Source organism: Ambystoma mexicanum, chromosome 2p (assembly GCF_040938575.1).
Source record: "Ambystoma mexicanum isolate Mex_15411 chromosome 2p, UKY_AmexF1_1, whole genome shotgun sequence".
Classification (NCBI taxonomy): Eukaryota; Metazoa; Chordata; class Amphibia; order Caudata; family Ambystomatidae; genus Ambystoma; species Ambystoma mexicanum.
The window spans coordinates 821,733,236-821,759,829 of NC_090923.1; the positions used below are offsets into that span (position 1 = coordinate 821,733,236).

At 43.0% G+C, this 26,594-nt stretch overlaps 1 protein-coding gene across 4 annotated transcripts in view; it reads left to right on the top strand.

Moving 5' to 3' along the window:
- LTBP4 (latent transforming growth factor beta binding protein 4) overlaps window positions 1-26,594 on the top strand; it is a 1,283,510-nt gene that overhangs the window by 797,667 nt on the left and 459,249 nt on the right. For all 4 annotated transcript variants that reach the window (XM_069644515.1, XM_069644518.1, XM_069644516.1 and 1 more), the window contains one exon: window positions 30-257. In XM_069644515.1, the coding sequence (XP_069500616.1) occupies window positions 30-257 (228 nt within the window). The remainder of the gene's footprint in view (window positions 1-29; window positions 258-26,594) is intronic.

Sequence of the window (26,594 nt, forward strand, 5' to 3'; positions counted from 1 at the left end):
CTCATGACCTCTCTCATTTTATTTCACAGTCCTTTGTCCAATGGTGTGCAAGAATGGAGGAGTGTGTCTCAAGAAGGACCAATGCCTTTGTCCGCCCAACTTCACAGGGAAGTTCTGCCACATCCCGGTGCTACCATCCGACGGCAGCAGAGCTGGGCGGGCGTCCGTCTTGGAGAGTTCAGACACAGACCCAAAGCATCCGATGACGAAGACCGTTTACACGCTCCCTCTCTCCAATCACCAGCCAGAGCACACTGGTAAGAACCATCCGCCTCCTTTTTATTGTTTTCATCTAAAGATAGAATAAAACAATATATTTGTTTTGTTAAAAAGCACTTCATGCCTTATGCTTTCCACTTCTAAGCACTGTAATAATAGCTGTTATCATCACCTAATGTAATGGTACGCAATTCATTGACACTGGAAATATGAAAGGTTGAGTCCGCTCTGCCCGGGTTTGAACTTGCAGTGTGCAGGCTAGCCCAAGGCCCTTGCAAGCGCTTACAAAGTCAGCTATTCACACCATTCCATCTTGTCCACCAGGTAAAAGAATAATGCCAATTTCTCCCAAGCAGCCATAGACTGGACCACCTCCTTTCTAGAGGGGAGGCAAGTCAGAGTGGCTAGTAACAGCGCAGAAGCAAAACCCACCCCCCTCACGTACAGCGTCCCACAGGGAGCTTGCGTGTCACCCTACTTTTACAACATCTTTATGATCCCTTTTTTTCAGATGTTGGAAAAGGAAGGGATCATATCCGCGAACTACGCGGACGACACTCTGTATGTCATACCTATCTCAGGATCATACCTGGAGGATGAAAAACGTATTAATAAAATGTATCAAAGAATTAAGCATTGGATGGTGGCTAATGGCTTAGCCATTAATGGCTCCAAAACTAAGCTTCTATTAGTTGGGTCAGAGACCAAACTCGTCTCTTACTCACACTCTTATTGTTCCTTATATAATTCCACAACGTTTCACCAATCTGCACCACATTTTACATAAATACCCGCTAGGAACCTCTGGACGTTACGGACTACATGACATTTGGACACCCCAACCCTTGCCTCGGATTTCAGCATTTTGTGGGTTTGTGGCCTGCCGACAAATCCGTAAACCATGTTCACTGGGAAGAGAAACAAGAAATTTATGAGAGGTGAATGGACCTGAGAGGCACAGGTGAAGGCAGTTAGCATTCCAGAAGTTTCCACATTTTTGCTGCATCAGGTGAAATTGCTTTTCCAGGAGATTTTTGCGAGATGGTGCCTGCCAATGAAGCCGTAAACCATGTTCACTGGGAAGGGAAACAAAAAATGTTGTTACTAAACAAGATTTACAATTCCTTAAACCATGTCCACAGGGAAGGGAAACAACAAATGTTGTTTCTAAACAAGCTTTACAATGCCGTAAACCATGTTCACCGGGAAGGGGAACACAAATTTTGCCCTATCAGGTGAAATTACTTTTCCAGAGGATTTTTGTGAGATGGTGCCTGTTGACAAAGCCGTAAACCATGTTCACCGGGAAGGGAAAGAAAACATTTTGTTTCTCAACCAGGCCCGACACGAGGAGCAAAACTGAAACCCATGTTTCAACGCCCTAGGATGCACCATTTCTGAGAACTATGCACCGCAATGCACTGCAATCAAACTGCACCACGCATGGGTAAGGTGGAAGAGCAACCCACAGGATCATTCATTTTCAACAATTAATAAGAGTGTTATCATGTCGGTCTACAGAACCCGTTCAGAGAAGACAGGTACTTTTGCTAGTCTTAAATATTCATCAAAGTCATTGCAAACCACTTATAAGTTCAAGTTGTCCCTTCATATCTGTGCCAGGAGAGCAGAAATACAAATTTGAAAGATTCAGCACTACATCCTGTGTTCCAGAGGTGAACTCTCAGTTAGTGAACTTCAACTGGCGTCTCCAAACCTAGGTTATTTCTTTAGTAACCAACTCAAGGAAATCACACAGTAGAGGGTAGTTGCGGAGGGCCAGTAGGCTTTGAGGTCAGGGGCCTCTTCACCATGCAGTACCCTTGATTTGTATGAGGAGGCGGCTTGCACATTTGTTGTAATCCTCAACCTACAATGTACGACGCTCCATTGCACCCTAGTGAGGATTGTACCATGTAAGCCTAGATACAACTACAAATACAAACAGGGCTTGCACATTGAAAACACATATTTAGTCTTAAAAACTCACTGACAATGCCAACTCAAAATTCCCGAAGAAAGCAAAGAAGGCAGCAAACTAGCTAGTAAGAGAAAAGGGGACTTCACCAAACAAATGCTTTGAGCTCATGGCAGGTATCCAAGATAGCCATCAGCCCTTTTAAAGCTCGCCCTCCTGAATTATGAACCACTAACTTCAATCCTAATCAGATCTGTACACAGAACCAAATGGCCAGCCCAGCCAATCAGGAATCAGACACCTGATCTAGGCAGTGTACAAGAGGCTCTGCTTCCTCATTCGGGCGAGATGAGGCAGGATTTCAGGCTTTTCTTGACGCGCAGTGGGAGCAGAGTGAGGTGAAGGTCCAGGAGAGCTGGGAATGGTCAGATGTGCCCGTGTCTTGGAGAGAGTGCAGAGACGCCGGCACGGGCATGGTATGTATCTCTTGGAGAGAGAGTGAATTGAGAGAGAATATGGGGTGGAATCAGACCCTGGGAGGGAGCCTGACCCAGGCAGCGAAGCCGACACTGGTAGAGAGCTAGTGGGACAGGGCCAGAAGGCCTGCCCAGTGATGCATCTCAGATCATGACAGAAGTCAAAGTGCAAGAAGCGAAAGGAACCAAGAGCATGCCGGGGGCTGTAAGCCAGCAACTGGTGCTAGCGGAAGAGTGAAGGAGACTTGCTAGCATGCTGGGAGCTAGATCTCAGAGTCTGGCAAGAGCCAGAGAGTGAAGGAGACTTGCTAGCATGCCGGGGGCTATAAGCCAGCAACTGGTGCTAGCCAGAGAGTGAAGGAGACTTGCTAGCATGCTGGGAGCTAGATCTCAGAGTCTGGCAGGAGCCAGAGAATCTGGATCTCGAGGCTGATGCATCTCACATCCGGAGACAGCGTGAGACTGAACATGTTGTGGGCTCAGAATAACTTCCGTCCAACAAGCATTCGGGGAGAGAGCAAGAAATTCCTGCTGAAGATCACACATGGAAGATTCTAGGGTAGCGACCGAGGGACAGCCGGAACCTAAATAGGTGCAACAACTAAAGGAGAAGCCATGAAAGGAGTGTGCATTAAACACCTTGCGACTATTAGCGACTTGAAACAAGCCAAGCTCTTTTCCCCTGAAGTGTTTTGTTTAGACTGGTGAGCTGGGCTGGGGGCCTGGTCAGTAATGTCCTTTTAGAATGGAATCCTGCACTTATTTATTTCTGCCCTCCATCCTACGACTGCTGTCTAAGGGCTCTTCCATTATGAGTTTCATTTCCCCTAGGTCACAGGTCACAGTCATTCATGCTTTGTCTTTGCATTTTTTATTGATTGATCCTGCATAATAATTATTTCCACAAAGTTGGGGAGGAGGAAGGCACTTTGGAAACCCACTGTGGGAAGGATCATTTGAGGGAGTGAAAGGAGCTGTTGTTCCGCAGTTGTGTAAGAGTGTGTAAAGAATTGCGATTTCAGTTGCTCAGGGAAGGTTGTCCATCTCACTGAGCAGGCCACTTACGTCTATCTGAGGGAGCTTGTGCTTTTTACGGCTTTGAGTTTCTGCGTCAAGGTGAAAGTGAGCCTATTCATCACACTGGATGGGGGCTTATGCTTTGCACAAATGGAAACCTATCACACAGGGGAGCTGGTTCATTTACTTGATGGTTTCTTGTGCATCCCTGGCTCAATGGGGTGCTCTCAAAAAATGATTATTTTTAATTAAACCGATGGCAAACTGTGCATCTCACTGATGTGTGCTATGCATCTCATTGATAGGAGTGTGTGCATCTAACTAAGGGGATCTTATGCATATAACTGATAGGAGCCTGTGCACCTCACGGATGGGAGCTGGTACATCTCAAAGATGGGATGTGTATCTCACATCTAGGAGCTTGGGTATATCACTGATGGGAGATTGTGCATCTCACTGCGAGAGTTTGCATCTCACTGAGAGGAGCTTGTACATTTCTCTGATAGGAGCTTGTGCACCTCACTGATGGGAGCTTGTGCATCGCACTAATGGGAGCAGGTGTTTTTCAATGAAGGGGTTTGCACATCTTACTGATAGGAGCTTGTGCATCTCACTGATAGAAGCTTGTGCAGCTCACTGATGGGAGCTTGTGCATCGCACTAATGGGAGCAGGTGTTTTTCAATGAAGGGGTTTGCACATCTTACTGATAGGAGCTTGTGCATCTCACTGATAGGAGCTTGTGCAGCTCACTGATGGGATCTGGTCCACCTCACTGGTGGGTGCTGGTGCATCTCACTGGGAGAGTATACATCTCACTGAGAGAATCATGTACATTTTACTGATAAGAGCTTGTGTATCTCACTGATAGGAGCATGTGTATCTCACTGAGAGGAGCTTGTTCATTTCACTCAAAGGAGTTTGCTCATCTCACTGATATGAGCTTGTGCATCTCACTGATGACAGCTTGTGTATCTCACTGATGGGAGCTGGTGCATCTCATTGACAGGAGTGTGTGCATCTCACTGAGAGGAGCTTGTGCATCTCAATGCAAGCATGTGCATCACACTCAGAGGAGCCTGTGCATCTCACTGATGGGAGCTTGTTCATCTCACTGAGTGGAGCTTGTGCATCTCATTGTGAACATGTGTATTTCACTGAAAGGAGCTTGTGCGTCTCACTGAGGGGAGCTTGTGCATCTCGCTTGTGCATATCGCTAGGAGCGTGTGCATCTCACTGATGGGAGCTTGTGCATCTCTGAGGGGCACCTCAACATATTGCTTCTTACTGGTAACATGTGAATCTCACTGGGACCAAACGCATTTCACTGTAAGGATTGTGTGCATCTAACTGGAGCTTGTGCATCTCACTGGGAGCCTGTTCATCCGAATGAGGGGAGCTTGTGCATCTCACCAGTGGTGGAGCCAGTTTATGATGCTGGGGATGGAAAGGTCATGCAGGGGCACCAAGATGAAAACAAGACAATAAAGGTGGAATTCATGGGGGGGGGGGTTTAAAATAATTTGCTGAAATTATGCATTTTTCAGGACAATTTCTGACAACAATGATGTAAACAGCAGTAGTTTGTTTGTGCCTACACCTCTTTGCGCCAAATTTCTGATGTAAATGAATAAAAGTACGTAGTCAAGTTTCTTCAAGTATATTTTCTTAATTTATTTGATATATGTTCTGCCCATATGGATGACACGTGTTTCGGCGTTCCATTGGCGCCTTTTTCAAATCCGGGCTGAATGCAAGCGTAACATGTAATAAAACAAAACACAAAATATAACATATGAAATAGCATTTTAGCATATTTTATAACACATTTAGTAGTTAGAATAGTGACTTAGGCTGTGTAGTATATCCTTTTAGCATTCTCAAATTGCATGAACACCTAAAAGTGCAGCACCTCTTAGTTACCTCAAATGGTTAAAAATAAATCCATTACAGTGACTATGTTAGTTTTTTAAAATTAAATTTGTGCAATCCGAAAAAGAAGTAAGTATGGGATGGCATGGACCTAACAATTTTTGGCTGTCAGAAAAGCATGTGAATTTGTTTTCTTGAAATTCACATGCTTTTCTGACAGCCAAAAATTGTTAGGTCCATGCCATCCCATACTTACTTCTTTTTCGGATTGCACAAATTTAATTTTAAAAAACTAACATAGTCACTGTAATGGATTTATTTTTAACCATTTGAGGTAACTAAGAGGTGCTGCACTTTTAGGTGTTCATGCAATTTGAGAATGCTAAAAGGATATACTACACAGCCTAAGTCACTATTCTAACTACTAAATGTGTTATAAAATATGCTAAAATGCTATTTCATATGTTATATTTTGTGTTTTGTTTTATTACATGTTACGCTTGCATTCAGCCCGGATTTGAAAAAGGCGCCAATGGAACGCCGAAACACGTGTCATCCATATGGGCAGAACATATATCAAATAAATTAAGAAAATATACTTGAAGAAACTTGACTACGTACTTTTATTCATTTACATCAGAAATTTGGCGCAAAGAGGTGTAGGCACAAACAAACTACTGCTTACTTTACAAACGGAGCTGAGGGACTCTATGTCTCCGTGTTGACCCACATCCTTGCGACACAAGAATAAAATAATAAAATAAGAAAACCATTGCCAACTTTAATAGCACTAACATACGAGTCGCGAGAGTACACCTTATGAGATCCCCACTCAAGAAGTTCCTCACTCAGTAGATTGTCACTAGGGGATACAGTACCACGCAGACCAATTTAGGAAAACGAATTCAAAAAATGGCAGAATACATGGAGAATAGAGAAGAAGAAGCAAACAAACTTTTCTCTGCCAAAGGGAATAACACCCATGCTTTCACTTCAAGTTTTCCGAAAAGAGAGGACCTCAGATATAAATTTGTAAAACTAGAGAGGGCCTCTCGCAAAGAAATTGATAAGTATTGGGAAATAATCTCTCTGAAAAACTATGTATCAAAGGACCAGATCCCAAGAGGACTTCGCATTTTGATCTTTCCAGATTTCAGTAAAGACGATGATAAAGATTTGGCTAACAATTGGGAAACAAACCTCAATCAATGTTCAAAACACATGTTAGAAATGCTAATTGAGCATGCACAGAGAGAACACAGACGAATAACTGATCAAATTGAAAATATAAAAAAGGAAATTAAAGAGGCAAAAGCCTTAGAAGTGACTAAAGAAAAGAACTTTTTGAAAATGCATGAAATTCTCAAAGAATATCAAGACGAGATAAAATTGAGAAAATTGAGAAAATTCTATCGTGATGACAGAGATTACCAAGAGGATAGAGTATACACTTTCCAAGAGAAATATAATAAAATCAAACCAACATCAAGAGAGACTACTCCCAACACTTCACCGTCCAGTTCAGAGGCAGAGGAAGAACCCGAAAATGAGAATGACGTGGAAACAGTATTAGGAACTGCAAAACCGAAGGGACAAGGATTTCTAAATCAAATCAAAAGATACAAACAAGGAAACAGAAACATTCAGACGAAACAAGTCCGTTTTCAGATCAGCAAAGCACCAGACACCTCACAGAAACGAGTCGGAGAAGAGGTAAGAGAGGATCAGGAGGACCCAGAAAATCCAGACGGCTCAGATGCCTATCGACGATTAACACGGGCGGCGTCGAAAGAAGCTGCCAAAAAACAACAGAAATAAATAACTTGGTGATGAACATATCGAACCAAATACTAACTGAAGATGAAATTAATGTATTGAATAAAGGCCTATCATTCGCCCCGACAACTGAGTTTGAACCCATAGAAATACATGTGGATCTTTTCAAATTTGTTCGGAAATTAAAACTTAAAAAATTTTTTGCGACTCAAGTTGAAAAAAGGAAAAAAACATCTGAAACCATAACTAGAAGTGATATAACCATAGAAGAACTAAGCGGTATTCACCTATTACGATCCCTACAAGAACCAGGAGACTATCCAATACATCAAACCATTCATGAGTTAGAAATACAGCCAACTCCTTTTTCCATGAAAGAATTGAAACCCAAATCCAGGTTCACACTCCAGCTATCACCAGATAACATGGTGGACGCATTTTACAGAGCCGTCACACAAGATTTATACTACTTAAGAAAAAGACCACAAATAAAAAACAAGACTAATCTCAAAAACCTTACAGCAAATGAAATTCTTGCCATAAGAAAATTACAATCAAATCATCAATTGGTTATCAAGGAAGCGGACAAAGGTGGCAACATTATAATAATGAATAGAGTGGATTACATAAAGATGGCTATGAACCACTTGGAAAATCCAGAATGCTATGAGAAATTAATAGGAAATCCAATACCGAAAATAACACAAGATTTGACAAGCCTTATTAATGCCTGGCACCAGCAAGGACTAATAACTGATGAAGAGCAGACACACCTACGGGTAAATAAACCTACAATTCCAACCATATACTTTCTTCCGAAAGTTCACAAGAAATATGACACCATCCCAGAAGGAAGGCCTATTGTAAGTGGCATAGGTTGGGCGACAGAACCTATAGCGGAATATATTGACAATATAATAAGACCTGGAGTACCTAAAATACAGGCATATCTGAAAGACACAACAGATGCCATTAAAATTGTAGAAGAAATTCAGTGGCAAGATACATACTTATTAGCAACATGGGACGTCAAGGCTCTATATACATCTATTAAATATGAATTGGCCCTGGAGGCAATGGACTATACTTTCAAAAATAGATCTGCGTCATTTTTCAACTCTGCATGCATGCTTAAAGAAATGCTCATGACAACTTTAGAGAACAATGTTTTCCTTTTCAACAATCAGTTTTTTCGACAAATACGTGGAGTCGCAATGGGCGTTAAATATGCCCCAGCCCTTGCCAACATTGTAATGGGAATGTTTGAAGACCTACATATATACCAAATACCTGAGTTTAAGAACAAAATAATCAAATGGCTAAGGTACATCGATGATGTACTAATTATTTGGAACGGTACACCGGAAGAACTGGAGTCTTTACTAAACCAAGCAAATAACAATGAATTTGGCCTAGAATTTATTGGGCAAAGCAGCAAAACGGAAATTAACTTTTTGGATCTAACCATCTTTGTATCCACTGGACAATTACACACAAAAACATTCAGAAAAGAGACGGAAGTCAATTCAACATTGTATGCGACTAGCTGCCACCATAAACCGGTTATCTACAACATTCCCAAAGGAGAGTTCATTAGAGCACGACGTAATTGCACAGAATTATCAGATTTTGAGAGTGAATGTCAACTGTTATCAGACAGATTTAAGGCCAGAGGATACTCACAAAAATCAATTAAAACTGCAAAAATGAAAGCCAAAAACATGACCAGACAATCAACATTATCTCAAAGCAGCAAAAGTACACAACCAGATGATACTATTCATTTTATTACGGCATACTGTGCAAACAACAAAGAAATTAAAAAAGTCCTAAAAAAGAACTGGTATCTATTAAAACTAGACCCACATATCGAGAAACACATACAAGATTATCCAACAATAATTTATAGGAAAGCCAGAACTCTGAGAAACATGTTGAGTCCTTCTATGATGTCCGAAGAGGAGGAAGAAGAAACAAGATCACAAACATGGTTACGTCAACCACAGTCAGGTTTCAGGAAATGTGGCTTCTGTTCGATGTGCCACTATGCACTACAAGAAACAGTTACTTTTACGAACCAAGAAGGTGTCAAAACAAAGATTAGGGAACAAATTAATTGTAGATCCAAACATGTGGTCTACGCAGTGATATGTGTCTGTAATCTGCTCTACATTGGGAGCACCATTCGGGAGTTAAGAACTAGAATTAGAGAACATATTTCAGCCATAGGAAGTCAAGACAAAAACCTCCCGTTATCTGTTCATTGGCAAAACCAACACCAAATGCAAAATAAAAAAGACATTAGATTTATTGGACTGAAAAGAATCAAAATGGGCAAACGAGGAGGAAATCAAGAACTTTGCTTAAGGCAAGAAGAAGCCAGATTAATCTGTCATTTTCAAACATTGGAACATGGATTAAATTCAGACAATGAAATGATTCACTTTTTGTGATGCTGGAGAAGTAGCAGAGAAATAGCAGAAACAAAACCCAAAAAAATGATAATATACAGGACTCTTGTTATGAATATTGCAAATGTTTTCATTAATTACAAAAATGTTTTTTCCTGTTTTCTATTTTGTTCAATTATAATTTGTTGCATAGAAAAATATTATTGAACACTGCAATGTTAAAACATATGCTTCAGATATACACATGGGGAGATCCTATATATGGGCGAAACCGCTAATCAGATGAAAGTTAAACAGATGAGAGAGGCGAAATTAACATCAAACCACAGGTACCACAATGCACTATTCTGAAATTGTGAAAAGAATGTGCACTGTTAAATCATATGTTTTAGATATACACATGGGGAGATCCTAAATGGGCGAAACCGCTAATCAGATGAAAGTCAAACAGATGAGAGAGGCGAAATTTACATCAAACCACAGGTACCACAATGCACCATTCTGAAATTGTGAAAAGAATGCTAATAAAATATAGTGAGAAAATAATGGTCAATGAAGAAAACTAAAGTTACCATAATGCATCATTCCCAACAGGAAACTGTCTTAGTTATACATAATATAAAGAGATTGCGGGGGCGGGGGGAATAAAATACTAATAAACATAGTGAAAAATTAGTTACTCCTTTAACTTTAATTTTTGTAAATTTGGACATAATAATAAGTAACAGATCAGCCGCGCAAGATAAATACGGAAGTTTAAATTCAAATCAATGTTACACTGAACACAAATGCAACAGATCATTTTAAACATCAAAAAGGAAAAAAGGACTTACGTACTAAAACTCAGCCCAAAGTATGGCCGCCGAATTTTGTAAATGAACAAAAGGAAAGAGGGACTAGCAATCTGTAACTCTTTATGAACAAGGTTTTGCCAGAACCATAACAGGACCCCCGATGCTTGAGGCATGAGCAAGAGAATTTTGTAGGTAAGCGCTTTTAAGGGGTGGAAAGACCACCGCTACAAGCATGCTCAATGTAGAATTCAGCACGCTTGATGCCGAGTGGCATAAACAAAATATATTTTGGTTGGGATTTCAAACTCACGCGAAAGGGTGTTTTGGTAAACACAAATGGGGAGCAAATCGGTTACCAGTCATTGTAACTGAAAAAGTAATTCCTAGTGACCGCTAGAGTAACAGAATGCATGAGACCAAGGATATGTAATGCGATTGGAGGATTGTAAATATGAATAGCACTTTTTACACAAATGCAATGAGAAAGATGTTACTAGTCATGCTTACTAGAGTTTAAAATGTGTCTAAATATATGCTAGGGAATCATGCATAAAGAATCAATCCGATAGAAGGTTAAAAGGCTAATGTTAGCATAACAGAACAACCAAATTTGTTTTAGGTGGGATTTAACCCTGGAACTACCGTGATACACTTCAACTAAAAACTAATTCCCGGAAATAAGGAAAGGGAGATTCGCATTACATTCAATAAGGGTAAGAAAACAAATTCACATGCTTTTCTGACAGCCAAAAATTGTTAGGTCCATGCCATCCCATACTTACTTCTTTTTCGGATTGCACAAATTTAATTTTAAAAAACTAACATAGTCACTGTAATGGATTTATTTTTAACCATTTGAGGTAACTAAGAGGTGCTGCACTTTTAGGTGTTCATGCAATTTGAGAATGCTAAAAGGATATACTACACAGCCTAAGTCACTATTCTAACTACTAAATGTGTTATAAAATATGCTAAAATGCTATTTCATATGTTATATTTTGTGTTTTGTTTTATTACATGTTACGCTTGCATTCAGCCCGGATTTGAAAAAGGCGCCAATGGAACGCCGAAACACGTGTCATCCATATGGGCAGAACATATATCAAATAAATTAAGAAAATATACTTGAAGAAACTTGACTACGTACTTTTATTCATTTACATCAGAAATTTGGCGCAAAGAGGTGTAGGCACAAACAAACTACTGCTTACTTTACAAACGGAGCTGAGGGACTCTATGTCTCCGTGTTGACCCACATCCTTGCGACACAAGAATAAAATAATAAAATAAGAAAACCATTGCCAACTTTAATAGCACTAACATACGAGTCGCGAGAGTACACCTTATGAGATCCCCACTCAAGAAGTTCCTCACTCAGTAGATATGATGTAAACAGCGATACAATTTTCTCTAGGGTAACACATGAGAGGAGGGGCGTGGCCACAACGGGCACAGCAGCGGACATGCTTGATGTGAGCTCTGTTGGGCTGCGGGCGATACAGGGCCTGTGCCGATTCACACTACCTGAATCTTGTCGGAAACCACACCAGAGCACTCCCGCAGTCCCCAGGTGCTGCGGGAACCATTTTCACAGTGCAGCGTCGCCGGGGGGGGGGAATTTTCTTCTGATGCAACACTGGCTCCATGCAGCAATCCAAGATGGCGCCTGACACCGTGGCCTGCCTCAGAATCAGTGTCTCCTCTTCCTGTGACGGTCCCTGTACCTGGCTGTGAACATGGCTCACGTCCCTTACACGTATGAGTGGTGGGAGACACCCTGCTGCTGTTTTGAAGGAGGGACTTGGACAGACTGAGGTTCCCCTCCCATGGAAAAGGGGGTCATTTACACACCTTCCCTCCCATTGCCCTCCCACCATTGATGGACATAGCTGAAGGTCCAAGGATTGGTGCTTGGCATGGTGACCTCTTACCTCCAGGGGACATGAGCATTAAAGTGATTACCAAATGAAGGTATGCTTCATTATCTGTTTCTCTCACGGTTCCCCTGCTGTTCTGACTCCCTACTTGCTCCCGTGGATGGCCTGGATGGCCTGGCAGTTGTTGCTGAGCCTCTACACCACCGGGGAGGGAACACAAGTCGCTCTGCTCACTTAATGCTCCATGACTGGTGGCAAGGCTCCTCCCCCGGATATATTGTTGGGCCTAGTGGCTTCCACAGCCGCAGGGATAGATTGGGTTCTATAAAAGATGCTGGAGGGATTGATCTTCTCCTGATTGAATTTGGACTGTGGGTCATTACCACTGACCCTTATCTTTCTTCGAGCCGCAACATGCCTGAAAATGCTACGATGTCCACAAAAACACCTGAACGGGGCAAATTCTTCGACGTATTGACCCTGATGCAAAACCAAGATAAATCCAAAAAGATAGTGCTTTCGGTGCAGGCCCAGATCTATTCGGGCCCAGATCCAGAGAGGGAGGGATATGTCTGCACTTGCTACAAAATCTGACCTTTTGCAAACTTCTCTGAACCAAACAAAAGAAATACAGGGCACGGTGGTTGAGCTTGTGCAGAAGGTGGCCACAGTCAACAAGCGCATGGGCTTAGCAGAAGCTCAAATTCATGACCTGGAAAACTATACCCAGAGAAGCTGGAGGTCCAGAATTCCACGCTGCTCCTTTGGCAGGAGGACTCTGAGAACAGGTAAAGGAGAAATAACATTCTGCTTAGGGGCATACCCTTGCAGATTCAGGATTCGGACCCGAGAACCTATATCCTTGACTTGTTTAAATTCCTGCTCCAATGGCCAAGGAGAAAGATATAGATATAGAATTGGACAGAACAAGTGTATTTTGGATGTACTCACCAGAGTCCACCTTAATTTTACATACCGAGTGTGAGAGAAGGGTAAATCTGTTGATGGGAATAGCCCTGTGCAGTGATTTGTACCCTGGATGGAGAATGGAAAACTGTTCCATCTATGCAGGAAGCTATGCTTCTCATGGGCCCAACTTCATGACCCCCCCCCGCCCACCTGATCAGCTAAGGATCAATCTGAGAATCGTCCATCCTGCAGGGGATCTCAGTCTAAAGTCACACTTCACAAGGCAATAGAAAGTTGGTATTGATATTGTTTGGTATTGTTTATTTGTATAGCGCCTATACACAAAGCAAGTGTTTCAAAGCGCTCAAGGAGTAGGGGCGACGAGGGGAAAACATCAGTCGCTCAGAGCCCTGAAACGTTACTAGTCTGCACAGGGAGAGTAGGTGCATATAATACATTGACATTTGAGATAACAGCAGCATGGTCTGATGACAATTCTGCAGTTTTTCCAAGTGCAGAAGGCACCACCATGGAGGGAAGGAAAGACGAGGGGAAAACAAGATACAATCTTCGGCATGATACAGTTCAGATTGTGCAAGGGCACAGATGGTTACGGGGGGGAGGTGAAGGGGGGTCAAGTGCAGTGGGGGTCCAAGGGCACTCAGTCGGTGAAGGGCTGGGTAAGTGCAGAGAGATGACCTCTCTTGGGTCATTTACCAAGTTCAGTGGTGATGAGGCAAGTGCAAGGCCCGGAGGCAAGTGTGAGAGGACTGGTGAGGGTGCCTGGGACCTGCCAGACTCTGAGGTACACCAGGTGGCCCGTCAGCAAGCTGCACGGAAAAGGAGGGAGAGAGGGACAGTGCAGCGAGATAGGTTAGCAGGGTATAGGAAGAGAGAAGGAAGAGGAGAAGACAAATGCCTTAAGGAGTTTCCAGAACTTAAGGAGATCGGGCTCAAGATGGAGGGTGGCAGGGAGGCTATTTCAGATGCAGGCCCCTGCTGAGGATAAAGATCTCCCCTCCAAATCTCTGCTTGGAGAACCTGCTCACTCGCAGAAGGTTGGAGGTAGAGGAGCATAGGGCTCAGGTAGGAAAATACTTAGGAAGGCATTGTTGCAGATAGATAGGTCCCAGACCCCATAAAGCCTTGTGGACAATGCAGAGGGCCTTGAACTTGATCCTTGCAGCCACGGGGAGCCAGTGGAGGGATTTTGGTGCCAGAGAGATGAAGTCCCTGGGCTTGAGGCCAAGGATAAGTCTTGCTGTTCTGGATGAGTTGCAGAGGGCGCAGAGCAGAGGCAGGGAGGTTAAGAGAGAGGCTTTTGCAGTAGGCCAGTTGTGAGCATATGGCCCCTAGGAATGTGCATATGTAATGTATGGGATTACACCAGAATAATTCTGAGTCCAAATAACCAGACACACTCAAAAAGATGGCAGGTCACTGTTTTATTAACACTTATCTAAAACAGGGAGGTTACAAAGGATATCAACGGGCATACGCTCAGCTTTCAATGATTTTCACAAAAAGTGCACTTCATATACTTCCATTTGGGTCAGAGAGACAACATACTACATGGCAATAATAAAAAAAATGATCAAGGGTTGGGAATGGTTAAGGGAAATATTTAGATATACAATCATATAGGAGCTAGGATTGTTATTGGTTGTCCTTTATCAGGTGGACAACCTATGCCTACCTCTTCAAACATGTATTTTCAGAAACACTAGTTACATGGCGTTTCATTGGTCTCCTAAGCTATAAGGTCCTTCGTTATATGGACTAATACAATTGATTGGGACGCTTGTGCCATGTCTGGAAATTCCGGTTCATTTAGCAGCATGCAAGCCAAAACCCAGGTGCAAGGAAATAGGACATAGAGCTACCTCACCAGCCAATTAGACTAACATCTCTCATCACCCATGCCTTCTGCCATGAAATTGTCTTTCTACTTGGCCTTGCAGAGTATTCTCATCCTGAGCATGCACGGGAGCAAAGGCACTCGTTATCGTGTCTGCAACTCCAAGTTCGAGCTCTATTTACATCTTTGGCTCACGTGATAGGAGGCCACGATTTGGTCCATTCTGCAGGTTTTAAATGCTTTAAATGAATTAAACTTGGCATCCCTTGTTTTCTTTCTTACCTTAACGTTAGAGGATTCACCCTCCGCACACTCATTCTCTTCAGAGCATATAGATGGCCTACTTCACTTGAGCTCACAAAGAGGGAGAGTTGCCCTAAGAAAAAGATCACCCAACTGTACAAATTACTGGATAGAGCAGATAATCTGGCTGTGAAGCTCTCTTATATGTCACAATGAGAAAGGGATTTCAAATGATCTGTCTCCGAGGAGTCCTGGTCAAGGGTGCAGGCAACGGCTGCCACTGCATCCCATTATGGGGTAAATAAAGAAAATACATATGAAATCCTGTTCAGATGGTACACAAACCTGACCCTTCTTAATAAGATTATTCAGTCTATCGCCCTTCAATGTTAGAGAGACTGTGGGCTCATAGGTGATTGTTTACATCTTTATTGGACTTGGGGGAAGGCCCGAACAATTTAGAAGAAGGTTCGGGCCATAAGACATTACTGGGTCACAGTTACCAATGGATCCTTTAATGGGTTTGCTGGTCGAGACCGTTGAATGTGTATATCCCTTGAAAGGTTCATTAGCAATGCTAAACAACCACCTACTGTTGGCGGCTCGGATCACACTGGCTAGGTGCTGGAAAACAACAGAAATTTCACAAATCAACATTTGGTGGTATACGATTTGGGAGATAGCCTCAGCGGAGTAGATTGGTGACACCTGCTAGGGTCGCCTATCCAGCCATATTAAGTTGTGGCTCCCTCTCCAATCTGTCAGACCACAGATGCTTAAATATTTCTTGTTGATTTAACCTCTCGACAACACATTTTATTATCCCCTGGCATTAGAACTGGAGGTGAGTTTTGGTTCTCTATTATCATTGTGAGGGGTTGGATTGGTGACTACGATGGGAGCTCTGTGTTTTTAATAACTTGAAGACTTGTACATGTTCCAATATCAGCCTTGCTTAGATAAGGTCACACTTTGCTGTGACTTTGCATTTGTATTTTTTAGGATTCTCCCTGAATTAGTTTTTGATGTTTTTTTGTTTCGTCAGTTTTGTCCTTTTTCTTGAAAATTATAAAGTTTTAAAAGAAAGCACATGAAAAAATCCAATAAATACCATGTCACCAACAGTACGCTACATAGGTGGACGTTATACCATTTTGAGGAGGATGCAGCCACAACCTATCTATGCCAGTAATGGTCAGTGTAAATAGCAAGTGTGAGGCTGCTGTCACAACCTATCTATGCCAGTAATGGTCAGTGTAAATAGCAAGTGTGAGGCTGCTGTCACAATCTATCTATGCCAGTAATGGTCAGTGTAAATAGCATGTGTGAGGCTGCTGTCACAACCTATCTATGCCAGTAATGGTCAGTGTAAATAGCATGCGTGAGGCTGCTGTCACAACCTATCTATGCCAGTAATGGTCAGTGTAAATAGCATGCGTGAGGCTGCTGTCACAACCTATCTATGCCAGTAATGGTCAGTGTAAATAGCATGTGTGAGGCTGCTGTCACAATCTATCTATGCCAGTAACGGGTACTTTAGATTACATGCATGGAGCCCTTCAGCCTTCATTCTTATGATTTAAAGTGACCATTGCTGGCATGGACAACGTGTGATAGCAGCGTAGATAGGACAACCTATCATTGCCAGTAATGGTCAGTGTAAATAGCATGTGTGAGGCTGCTGTCACAATCTATCTATGCCAGTAATGGTCAGTGTAAATAGCATGTGTGAGGCTGCTGTCACAACCTATCTATGCCAGTAATGGTCAGTGTAAATAGCATGCGTGAGGCTGCTGTCACAACCTATCTATGCCAGTAATGGTCAGTGTAAATAGCATGTGTGAGGCTGCTGTCACAATCTATCTATGCCAGTAATGGTCAGTGTAAATAGCATGTGTGAGGCTGCTGTCACAACCTATCTATGCCAGTAATGGTCAGTGTAAATAGCATGCGTGAGGCTGCTGTCACAACCTATCTATGCCAGTAATGGTCAGTGTAAATAGCATGTGTGAGGCTGCTGTCACAATCTATCTATGCCAGTAACGGGTACTTTAGATTACATGCATGGAGCCCTTCAGCCTTCATTCTTATGATTTAAAGTGACCGTTGCTGGCATGGACAACGTGTGATAGCAGCGTAGATAGGACAACCTATCATTGCCAGTAATGGTCTCTTTAAATCACACACATGAAGGTTGAAGCACTTGTTGCTTATGATTTAAAGAGACCAATTCTGGCATAGATGGGTTATCATGTCTGTTCCTTTAATGGTCGCTTTAAATCCAGTGGTGGCTGGTGAATTCTTTTAATGGAGGGGTGTAAATATTTCCCCCAAATATGCCAGAGTGACCTGAGAATACATGTTTTATATTGAGTTAAAATAGTGCATTATACAGCACCCTTTGTGTGAGGGAACTGGGTAAAAAGCCAGACAGTTTACAATTGGTTTTGTAGGCTCCAGCCCATAAAATCAATAGATGCAAGTGCCACCAGTGCACATGAGCATTTTCCGATACATTTTCAGGATGCCTTCACCCTCACTATATGCCAGTAAAAAACATTTTCCCACTGGCTGTACCCATACATGTCCATGCTGGCTGCATCAGCATCTGCCAGAATGCCACAAAAGAACATACTCATGTTTTCTATGCACATAATGACAGTAACCATGCTTTAAGAAAACATGCCCACACTGCCTGTGCCAAAACATGGCCGTATCCCTGCAACACAAAATACTCCTGTTGACTTGGCCTTTAAAAATGTCATTCCAAAATATGAAAGTCATTCTGAACTGGCTGCACAATGAGGTCCAGTTTAGAGCCGTAATAACACTTATCATGGTGTCTCTATCCTTAATGCCCATTATGAAATGCCATGCACAGGAATAAATAACTACACTGGATACACCAAATTGCCAGTCCTGCCACATAATAACCCTTATTTTACTTACTTTATGACAGATGAACACCATAAAATGCATGCCACTGAAAAAGCTATACTGGCTGTGCCAAAGTACCAGCAGTCTAGCCAAGTATAACATATACCATACTTAGTTTATCATAGATGCCTGGTAAAAATAAATGTCATGCCACAGTAAGATATGGCTAGACTGGCTGGCCCAAAATGGCAGTCTAGCCATGTGATAACACACCATAATTGTTTTTATCAACTGCTGGTTGATGAAAGAAAGGATAATTGGTTTTTACTGGACATATATGATAAATGCCCAGTAAATAATTTGTTGTTGCTGTGTCCCCACAGGCTTCCCAGCCCAGCACAAACACACACACGTGCACATATTCACACAACATATTCACTCCCTCATTCCATTTACACACAGCATTCACTAATTCCTTCACATTCGCACCCATACATCATACACTCACTGATTTACACACATATAACACATAAACAAAAAAATCATACCTGCACACAGCCCAAACTGATCCTTGTGCAGCTCTGCTGCAGCCTCCAGAAAGCCCTCTAGCTCCTGTGCAGCACGAACAGGAACCAGAAAGAAGAGCACTTCCTGGTTCCTGCACAAGCATGTAGGAGCCGGAGTGCTACTTATGTGGTGCCCGACCCGATTGTAAGTGTGGTGAGGTGCCACAGTGCCCTCCTGAACATACAAACATACAGTACCCCAGTCTGCATCCCCAATGGGCCAGGCAAGGCTGGGGAAGCAAAACACCCCTGGCCTTGCACGGCCAAATGTGCATGCACGGCTTGGGTATGAACTATCAATTATGGGCCAGCTGTCCCTGTTTAAATCACATGAATGAAACACATGATGCATTTGATTTAAAGCGACCATTACTGGCATAGATAGGCTGTGGCAGCAGTTTCATGCATGTGATTTAAAGTTTCAATGACTGACATAAAAAGGCTGTTCTATCCATGCCAGTAATGCCCACTTCAAATCACATAACTGAAGAGCTCTATGCATGTAACTTCAAGGGACCACCACTAGGATATATAGGACAAACCTTCTATGACAGTAATGGTCACTTGAAATCACATGCATGAAGCTGCTGCCACAGCTTATCCATGCCAGTAATGGTCACTTTAAATCACAAGCATTAAGTCTGAAGTGCTTCATATATTTGATTTAAAGTGATCACTACTGACATGGATAGGCTGAGGCAGCAGCTTAATGCATGTGACCTACAGACCCAAGCTACTCCTCAAAGATGATACCCAATGAGGCAGAAAGATGTCTGGGGAGGCTTGTGGTCTCGTGCAGAAGGGATGTGACCTGGCAGTGCAGGCGGAATTTCCCCTTTTTATGGTGGGACCAAGCCTGATTTGCATATGGTCTATCCCTTTTCTGTAATGGCTTCACAGGTGAAGAACGATGGTCTGGAGGGTTGCCCAGGGTGATGCCAGAGGTTAAGATTAATTCTAATCCTTCCAGCCATCACCTCTTTCATTTTGGTATAGAGTGGTCGTGGCAGCAGCTTCATGGATTTGATTTAAAGTGAAAATGACTGGCATAGATACCTATCTTTGCCAGTATTGGTCACTGTTAGGCTGTACATCACATCCATGAGGATGCTGGCACAAAACCTATCTATGCCCGCAGTCTCTGCAAGGGATTTACAGGAACCAGCCCTACAAATCGTAGGGTTGGTCACTGTAAATCCCTTACAGAGATGATACAAACACATGCACACACACACACACATGCCCAGACACACTCCAATCCCAACATAAGCATGCATGCATACATAGATACACACACAGCAACAGACTCACTCAACTAGTCCTAAACACCCACACTCACACACACACACAAAATGCATTTCATTCAAACCACATACACACACTCAAACACACACATACATTCCAACACAATTGCATGCATTAACACACATAGGCACACATACATACATATAAACATAATAAAAACACACTTACCGTAGGCATTGGACAGCGGTGCACTGGACACATGTAGGCGGCTCTGGCGCACCCCAGAAGGACTTGAATCGCTGGGGTACACCGGCAGCGCAATGCCAACGTGGTTGCTATAGTGAGTGCTGTGCCGATGCGCGTGGAGCAGCACGCCACACGCAGCGTTGATTTAAAAAAATATATAGCAGCAGTGCTGAACAACTCAATTTTTAAAAAATATCATGGCTGTTGCTCAATTAGAGCGCCATCCCTGCGGGAGTCTGGCAGACGGATAGGCACCGGGGAGGAACCAAGAGTGGTGGCCAACCCGGCTGCCCTCTGTAGCTCTGCCTCTGCGATTCTCTGAAGGGAGCCTGACAGTGTTACTGAGGAGAGCTTATGCATCTCACTGAGGGGAAAATGCATTTCGCTGAGGGGAACCTGTACATTTTACTGAGGGCATGTTCATGGGTGTATCTTTTATTGTATTTTAAAGGGATTTCGACCGCCCCCCCCCACCCCCCAATGGTGGTAAATATATTACTCTATATCGATTTTGAAAATAAAATACTGCGTGCATCTTTCATAAATGTGTGCTGGGATGAGGGAGGGCATCTGCGTCAGAGATGTGTGAAACTGTCCAGTGTGCGTGTCATGTAAACAGGCAAATGATCCCTGCGGGAGGGCCGTGTCCTCAATAGAGATTGTTTCCATCCCGCCTGCAATCAGTACTGTGTGTTTGCACATGTGAAAGCATCTGAAGGGTTTGTGTGTGTCCCTGGGACCCAGTGACACAGCGAAATTCGCAACCTATTAAGCTAAAACACAACCCAACTCCACTCTGTTAAAACTCCCCGAAAATGTTCAAGGGTTCTGCCATTGGATAAGAAACAGTAGTGATGCTTTTCTTGAAATTTAGAAAACACTCTGTAAAACGGTGTGCTCAATATATATAGCAAGTCAGCAGTAAAAAAAAAAAAGCAAGAACATTCAAATGCAAACAAAAACCCAAATCAGATAGCCCAGTGCAACTTCTTCCCTTCTTTGTGAAAACCCAGGGTGTTAAATAGCTGGCTGCAGAGATATGTTGGCAGCATACCGGTCACATGTTGCCACCTAGAAAGATAGCTAAAGCGGTTAATGTGCCTGCTGCAGAGCTCTATGTGCAACACGCAGGCACAGAGACATCAACCACCCACGAAAACGGGTGCATACATTCTCCAGTTAACGGCCCATAAAATAAAACAACGTTTGGAAACGTTCTTTTCTTAGGTGAAAGGCTTGTTTTAGCAAATCAAAGAGTCTCCTCCCAGCAGCGCTCTGCAGTGATCATTGAGGTGCGAGTGAGTCCAAGTTCCTCCTTTTTGTGTTTTGATGCCACCAGGCACTTAAAGTTCTGCCACTGTACTTTAAGCAGCACCAGTGCTTGAAGTGGGGTGAGAAATCGAGGGGCTTTGGAGTGTGCTCTGCATTTCATGCAAGTAGTGGAAGGAGCTGGAAGAAAATGAATTTAAATGACCACCAGGGGAGACTGCATAACACTGCATGCTGTGGGGTCCAATGACATACTAATGGTGCTAATTTAAATGCATGTTAAATGTAATCACCCACCACTCCCAACAGCAAGAAAAGAGATTTTCTTTGCTGGGGATCAGAACCCCAGACCTGCTGGTAGCAGACAGTGTGACAGCCTACTGAGTTATTCGGTGAATGGTGGAATTCACTTGTTTCATTCAATAGACTGCCCGCCACGTAGAACCCATGATGGGGCTTCATGTGGCAAGCAGTCTATCAAATGAAACAAAATAAATCCAGCCCCTACACGACATAGCACAATACTGTGCTGTTTGGTAGCTGCTGGATTGCTTTTGTTTTATTCAATAGACTGCCTGCCACATAAAGCCCACAACCTGGGCTTATGTGAGAAGCAGTCTATTAACTGCAACAAAGGCAGTCCAACACCTTCCAAATAGTGAAGTGGATATGACACTGGCTTGTAAGGGGCACAGCTTGCATTGGAATCCCAGCAGTGGAACCGGAAATCGGAAATTTAAAAAAAGGTATGTTTTTAAAAAGCAAGCATTGCAGAGTGGAGGGAGCCCGGCTCGATGGAGGTTTTGGGAGACTGCCGGGGAATGAAATTGAAGAGGGAGTCAGGGTCCTACCACCCCCTCCCACCAAGTTCATGACAAGACGAAAGGCCAGTAAATACTGCAACCACCCATTCTATTTCGGACCAATCCCAAATGCACCGATGATTGACAAATACACAGAGAGGTACCCCCTCAGCCAGCCATACAGACCAGGTGAGGTACAAATCTGCCCATGCGTGGAGGAAGAGCCGAAGACTATGGTCAGAGACAGCTATATGGGCAGCCTGGACTAAGCACCAAAGGCCATGCTGCTGACGTCACTAGAGACACCACGACATAGCAGGGTTAGACATGAAGCACAGTGCACTGCACACTGCATGGCAGAAACACACACTCGAATACATGAAGAACACAAGCGTAAAGTTCTATGGTTAGAGGACAGATACATATACCTGCTGTCACTGCTTTTATTATTTTGCCATTAGCCAAACGCAGTAACGCAGAAATCGCAAGGCACAAGAGATCCTGATCGGGCTTGCTGATGCTTGAAGCCAATGGTCGCGTGGACATACAGGAGTATATATAGAACCTGATCAAACTATGTATAGCTAACTCATAAAGAATGTAGTGTAACATGGACAATGTAGAAATCGCATTAAAACGTTTCGAAAAATTACAGCAGGCCTCAAATTACTGAGCAGGAGACAAGTTGAGCTGAATCAGGCTGGACATGGAGCAAGGCGCATGAGACAAGAATCCACAGCCAAGGTTAAGAGATATGAAAACATTCCAATCCCCACACGACAAAGGGACCAGCTGCACAGAAATGGAAAAAATCCTCATAATTCGGAGCTGCATAGCTCAATTTCGTGATCTGTAGACATGTGATGTAAGTGAAGCAGACAATGGACAGTGATCTGTGGTGGGAAGGAAGAACCGATCCCAGGCAGCCAGATGCAGGATGCAACAAGTATGCAAAAATGTGCAACAAATGTTGCAACGAGCGGGACATGGTCTTATAAGGTAAAGATGGGGTACACATGTTACAATACGGACACATAATCGTTCGCATCACCTTGAAAAGGTGCATAGTGAGCTGAGAACTGTTTCAGGTCCCAGGCCTGGGGACGTCAGCTCTAGCCAATCACAGTTTAGTACCCTAGCAGTAGATAGCAATGGGCAAGAACCAATGGTAAGTCCACTATTCTGCAACAATGTATTAGTTAGTAAATTGGGGACGGGACAGACCAGCTACCAACATGCAAAAGCCAGTAGACCAACACCTTAAGGTACCCATATTGTTTATTATGCTCCTGACGGTCAATCCCACACTGCGATAGGTTTTTCGAGAACGGCGATGGAGTAGTGATGTGTTTGTTGAACAAAAGCGGCCTGCGTGCCATTTACTGTGTGACATGCTGGAATTTGTCTGAGTTTTCGTATCGATCCCTGTTGGGTTTTGTCTGTAATAAACTGCAGTATGAACTTGCCGTCTGACTGAGTCCTCTGTTTATTCTGGGGAGGGAGTTAGGCCCTTCAAGTACACGGACCCCAGCATCACTCTGGCATACCTGGGAGTCTGTCCCTAACAAGTTGGTAGTAGAGTTGATGGTTCTGTAGAGAAGGAGCTAGGCACCCCCATCCAAATTACCTCACCTAAGAGAACCCAATCCTGGCAATTTGCATAAAAGCAATGAGCATTATGGGAACAACATAATGTCCACAACTTTAAATGTTAAACATGTCTTATAGTGATTCCTTAAGAAAACCGTTTAACCGAATAATGGATGCTTCTGTTTTGATTGGTCACAATAATCACCCTAATAAAGAGATGTCTGTAAAATGCAGGACATATATACCAGTTTGAACAGCTGCAGAACTGTATTTAAGGCTTCAGTAGGTTCTATATGCAGGATCCTATACTGGGTTCTGAATATAGTTGAAGGCGCAGTTGTGAGTTTTCTAAAAGTGGTCTGCTGTGGCTGGGATCCCCTGCATCTGGATGATGGAGTGGGGCTGGTTTTCTAAAAGTGGTCTGCTGTGGCTGGGATCCCCTGCATCTGGATGATGGAGTGGGGCTCCCGCCACTTACTGCAGTGCTGGAACCTTGGCTTCCTTCATCTTTTCTTCTCAGTTTATCTTATTTTTTTCAAAAAATGTCTTATACTTAAGCAACACATTATATAAAACACCAAGAAAGTTTTGGTGGGTTCAAAAAGGTTTGGAAAAAAAAAACTTTCACCTGAAATGTGAAAGTGGGAAAGTCCATTTGAGCCAATTCACACATTCCCCAACGCCGCCTAGTAGCCATTGTTGGAAGTTCTCCTCTAGTTCTGAGCAACAACTGCAAGGCATTGGGGGTATGCAAATTAGCTCAAATACAAACCTTTTTCTTCAGGAAATTGTTTTTGTCTAAGAGGTCAGTGTTACTTTATAAATAGCTTAATTAACACACGTCAGACATTTGCAAGGCTTCCAGGACAACCACATACCACATATCTGGTTTCACCCTTATTGGCGATCATCCGTGCAGTATCTGTATGTATAAAGTAGAACTACCCTCTTAGACAAAGACAATTTCCTGGAGAAAAGGTTTCCATTTGAACTAATTTGCATACCCACAATGCCTTGCTGTTGTGGCTCAGAACTGGAGGTGAACTTCCAGTGATGGCTACTCGGTGGCATTGTGGAATGTGTGAATTGGCTCAAATGGACTTTCCTATATATTGGACATTGTTGTCCTTGACAGCCAACTCAAGAGCTATGAATGGCATGGCCTATCCCAGTGGTAACATGGTCAATCTTGCCTTCACTATACTTAGGAGAGCCCTAGCAAATGTCAAGGCCCTCATGCATCCAGCCTATACATTTATGGGATAGAACGGTTTGGCCATGGAAGAATTGGTCGAATCCTATTTCATCAAATCTCTGGCATATATAGTTGCATCAAAGTCAACACATTTAAATTTTTCTGATGAAATCGCATTCGACAATTTTTTTACGACCACATCGCGTAGAGCCTATATTTACCATTTCACTGTTTTAATCTCTCCACTGACTCTTTTCCTCAGTTCAAGCTTCCGTCTATTCTTCCTATCCTCCTTTCTATACCTCATCTATGTCTAATGCCCTATTTTCATTTTCCTCCAGCAGACTAAGGTCTGGCGATCCCTGGGTGGGAACACAGTATACCCTAAAATCCTGGACAAGGATTGGCACACTTTGCGACCACTATCGTGGTGATTTGGCACAGTAAAAAAGCTTCAATGCTCTAAGATGACATGCAGTCAAGACTGAGAGGATGCTCGCTTCGGAGGCCTGGAAGGAACTAGAGCTGGAATGGGATGGCAAGACAGGGCTACTGTTGCTTTGTTTTTGTTGGAGGCAGGTAGTATTGAACAGTCCTCAAATCTGGTTTTTAATGGCACATAAATATAAGGGTCGGGCAAAATCTTTTTGAATGAATGCTTACCCGCAAGAAGAGATCGTATTGTACCATTACACAGATACAGAAACATCACACTATACAATACGATAATTTTGGGCCAAGGCGGCTTCTCCAACTTGTGGCCAAACCTAAAAATGTAGATGAGACGTAGAGTGAACACGTTAATAATGAGCACTATAGCAGCATTGCTCAAGGTGTGGGAAACTGTTGCTGAAGGGAGGTTGCTCAGGGATCTGTGCATTACTGGCTGGTGGTAGCACGTGACATGTGCACTAAGAAGAGCTCTGTAACAATGCCCCAGAAGGAAGGGACGGTCAGTGAAGTCCAGTTGGCTAGATGCCACTATTTAAGCTTGCATATGTGTATTTGTTTGAATTTCTCCATGTTGCAATGGGCCTTCTTTCAAATACATCAATTAATGTCCAACCTCAACACAGTGCAAATCACAGAAATAGATGCTAGAGGGCAATATTACATTTGTAAATATACTGATGTTGAATTAAGCCAACCAGAGACAACTAGTCCTGGCACTCCTTGCTCACCTATGGAAGTATTGGGTATACACCTGATATTCAGAGGGGAAAGAGGTTCCGGGAACACCATCACAAGCCTATTAGCTGTGCCACTGTAATATCATGATAGGGTGCCTAAATAACCTTGCCTCCTCGTTGGAACCCATGCATGAATGTTCCTGTTTGCATAACATCCACTGTGTGTTCTTTGCACAAGCCGAATGTCATTGTAGATAACTTATTCCTATCCGTTCTACTTTGTCTTAGCCATCTCATTACAGTTG